General features: G+C 46.5%; 1 protein-coding gene across 1 annotated transcript; it reads right to left on the bottom strand.

Moving 5' to 3' along the window:
• Positions 1-1,229: 1,229 nt before the first annotated feature.
• LOC125204097 (U-box domain-containing protein 28-like) lies at positions 1,230-2,613 on the bottom strand. The gene has a single exon (XM_048102652.2). The coding sequence runs from the start codon at positions 2,539-2,541 to the stop codon at positions 1,336-1,338; it is 1,206 nt and encodes a 401-aa protein (XP_047958609.1). The 5' UTR covers positions 2,542-2,613; the 3' UTR covers positions 1,230-1,335.
• Between the last annotated feature and the right edge of the window lie 295 nt (positions 2,614-2,908).

Here is a 2,908-nt window from a genome sequence, read left to right as displayed (position 1 = left end):
CTGGCACATGGGATCAGTGTCACTAGCCGCTACATGAAGGAATATGGCAGGGAGCATTGGTCAGCTCTTAAATGGTTGCTGAGATATATAAAAGGAACAGATAATGTAGGGATTTTGTTCAAGATGCAGAATGGTGTTACTGGTGATCCATTGATTGGATATTGTGATGCGGATTATGCATCGAATCTTGACACTAGAAAGTCTCAAACTGGATATGTGTACAAGCTACATGGAGCAGCAATCAGTTGGAAGTCCACATTACAATCTGTGGTGGCTTTATCCACTACCGAAGCTGAGTATATAGCGCTAACCGAGGCAATCAAAGAAGGCGTTTGGTTGAAAGGGATACTCAGTGATTTTGGAATTGAACAAAAGGTTGTGAGGGTGCTATGCGATAATAACAGTGCAATATGTTTGGCGAAGCATCAAATTTTCCATGAAAGGAGTAAACACATTGATGTAAGACTTCACTACATCAGAGACCAGATTGAGAAGAAAGAGGTGGAGGTGTTAAAGGTTGGAACAGAGGATAATGCGGCTGACGCTTTAATAAAGGATGTGCCATGCTCAAAGCTCAAGCATTGCTTGGAGCTGGTGAGTGTGTTACCACATTAAGGTGGAGTGTGTTTGGAGAATCGGGTGTGGGCTGTTGCTTACACGACCAAGGTGGAGATTGTAAGTTTGGTGGTCGCATAAGCTGAGCCGAGAGTTGGGTTTTGGTTCGAGGCACACGTGACATGCCAGCTGCATGGGTCCATGTGAATGTATCAGTTTGTTGTAACCGTTTTGGAGAGTCTAGCAACCGATGCATGAAGTAGTTAGATGCTCATATAAAACAGAGAACAACACTCTGATCTTGTAGAAGAGAGAAAGTAGAGTGATCGAGTTTTCCATCTTGAGTGAGTACAATCTTGAGATTAGATTGTATAGATTCTTGAGAGTTCTTTCTCCTTGTTCATCAATCATTGTAAAGTGAGGTAGTGTGATCAATAAAGTAGCTCAACCCAGATTTTCCCGTGGATGTAGACGTGAGTCGAACCACGTTAAACCCTTGCGTCCATTGTCGCTTGTTTTGTTCTTTCAATCGTCGCTTAAATCCAACACTTTCAATCCGCAATTTTTCTTCGCCGATGCAGTTCGTCTGATTTTATTGATTATTTTTCTCTCTTCTCAAAATAAACAAAAATTAAGATATAACAAAACACAACACAACCATTCTAAAAAACCAATAGAAGAAAAATGAAAATTTTGATTTTGTATCCTCCAATGTGATGTACAGATTTGAATTTGTAATGCATCTCTACCTAACTTAAAAAAAATTGATAAGTTAAAAATTCAATAAGGCGCAATGTGAGTGGTCCTGGTTTCATAAGGTGCCAAATTAGACTTACTGCTCTTCGCCCTCAACACTTTGACCAATTCCCTGCACATCTGCCTTGTACTCCCCGAGCAGTCGCTCTGCATCACCAGTAGTACCTTCGTCAACCCATTCTCTCCCGCCACCGTTTCCTGCGCCAATTCATCCCTCGCCAAGCAGCACACGCTCCACACCACCGCGATCCCGTGCTCCGTCGCCGCACCCGAGCACTTCATCAGCCTCCTCACGATCTCCGCCACGCACTCGCCGTCCTCCGCGATCGCGCTCCTCCCCTCCGTGCACGTCGCCACCGATTCCAGCACCGCCAGCGCTTTCTCCACCAGATCCGGTTTGGATAGGATCCGGCTGACGGTTCGGATGATTCCGAACCGGATCAGATCCTTCCTCGCCGTCCTGGTTGTTGCGATCGCTGCCAGAGCTGATAATCCGGCTTCCACCGCCGGTGAATCGCTCTCTGATGTGGTTAGGTTGTATAGATTTTTAATCAGATCTGGTTGATCGGCGATTTTCTTCTCCGATTCAGGATTTAACGCGATTAGCTCTAAAATCTTCGCGGATTTCACCTTCGATTCGGTGTTTCCTTTCCGCAAAACCGCCGCGAATGAGGATAGGCAATCGGCGGAGCTCAGAATGAGCTCGTTCAGCCTCTCTCTCACGGATTTCTCCGACGAGATCAGATCGAAAACCTCGACAATCAGCTCGCGAATCCGAATCTCGTCGGATTCGGCGAAGAATTCGACGAATCTCGGAATCGCGGAGCTCGAATGCGCGACGAATTTCAGATTCCCCGGCGACGCCTTCATGAAATCGACGAGCTTCTGCAAGGAAGCGGCGTCGGCATCGCCTTTGATGATCACCGCCGCCTCATGCCTGGAGACGGCGCACGGCGGCGGCGGCGCCTGGGCGGGGTCGGTGTGGGAGAGCCAGAGGTGGATGAGGCGGCGGAGAGTGAGATTCGGCGTCGTGAGCGTGGACGGAAGGGTTTGCATCGTCGCCGGGCAGGTTTTGTGGCCGAGCGCCAGCCATTTCTCGATGGAGCTCCGGTCGTAGGTGACGCCGGTGCAGAGGCTCACCGGAGACCTCATCACATCCATGGAAATCGGGCAGCGGAAGAGATTCGGTACAGTGACGTGCAGTTCCTCCCTCCTCTTTTCTCTCGCCATTTTCGCACAAATCTCTCTGGTTTTCTCAAGCGAGTTTTATAAGAGAGAGAGAGAGAGTCAAAGTGACGTCGTTTTGGTCAAAAATCCGAAAATGGAGTCTGATTTAAGTAAACAGGAAAATTGAAAAATTTATTCTCTAAATTAAGTTTATGAAATTAATGTGGAGATGAGACAAAAAGGGAGTGGAGGGGCCCGGCGTTGAAGAAATTGATGTGATATTTGCATGAAATTCTTGCATGGATTTAGGTAAAGTCAAACTCATGTGTGTGCTAATTTCTATGTTTATTCTTGATTTTTCAATGATTGTCATTTAAAAATTAAGAAGTGGGACGATTAATTATTGAGTGAAAGAACTGGATTTGAGGAT

The sequence above is a fragment of the Salvia hispanica genome, chromosome 6 (assembly GCF_029641045.1).
Source record: "Salvia hispanica isolate PSC_SH4W2 chromosome 6, Shi_PSC_v1, whole genome shotgun sequence".
Taxonomy (NCBI): domain Eukaryota; kingdom Viridiplantae; phylum Streptophyta; class Magnoliopsida; order Lamiales; family Lamiaceae; genus Salvia; species Salvia hispanica.
This window is presented reverse-complemented; position numbering and strand designations above follow the sequence as displayed.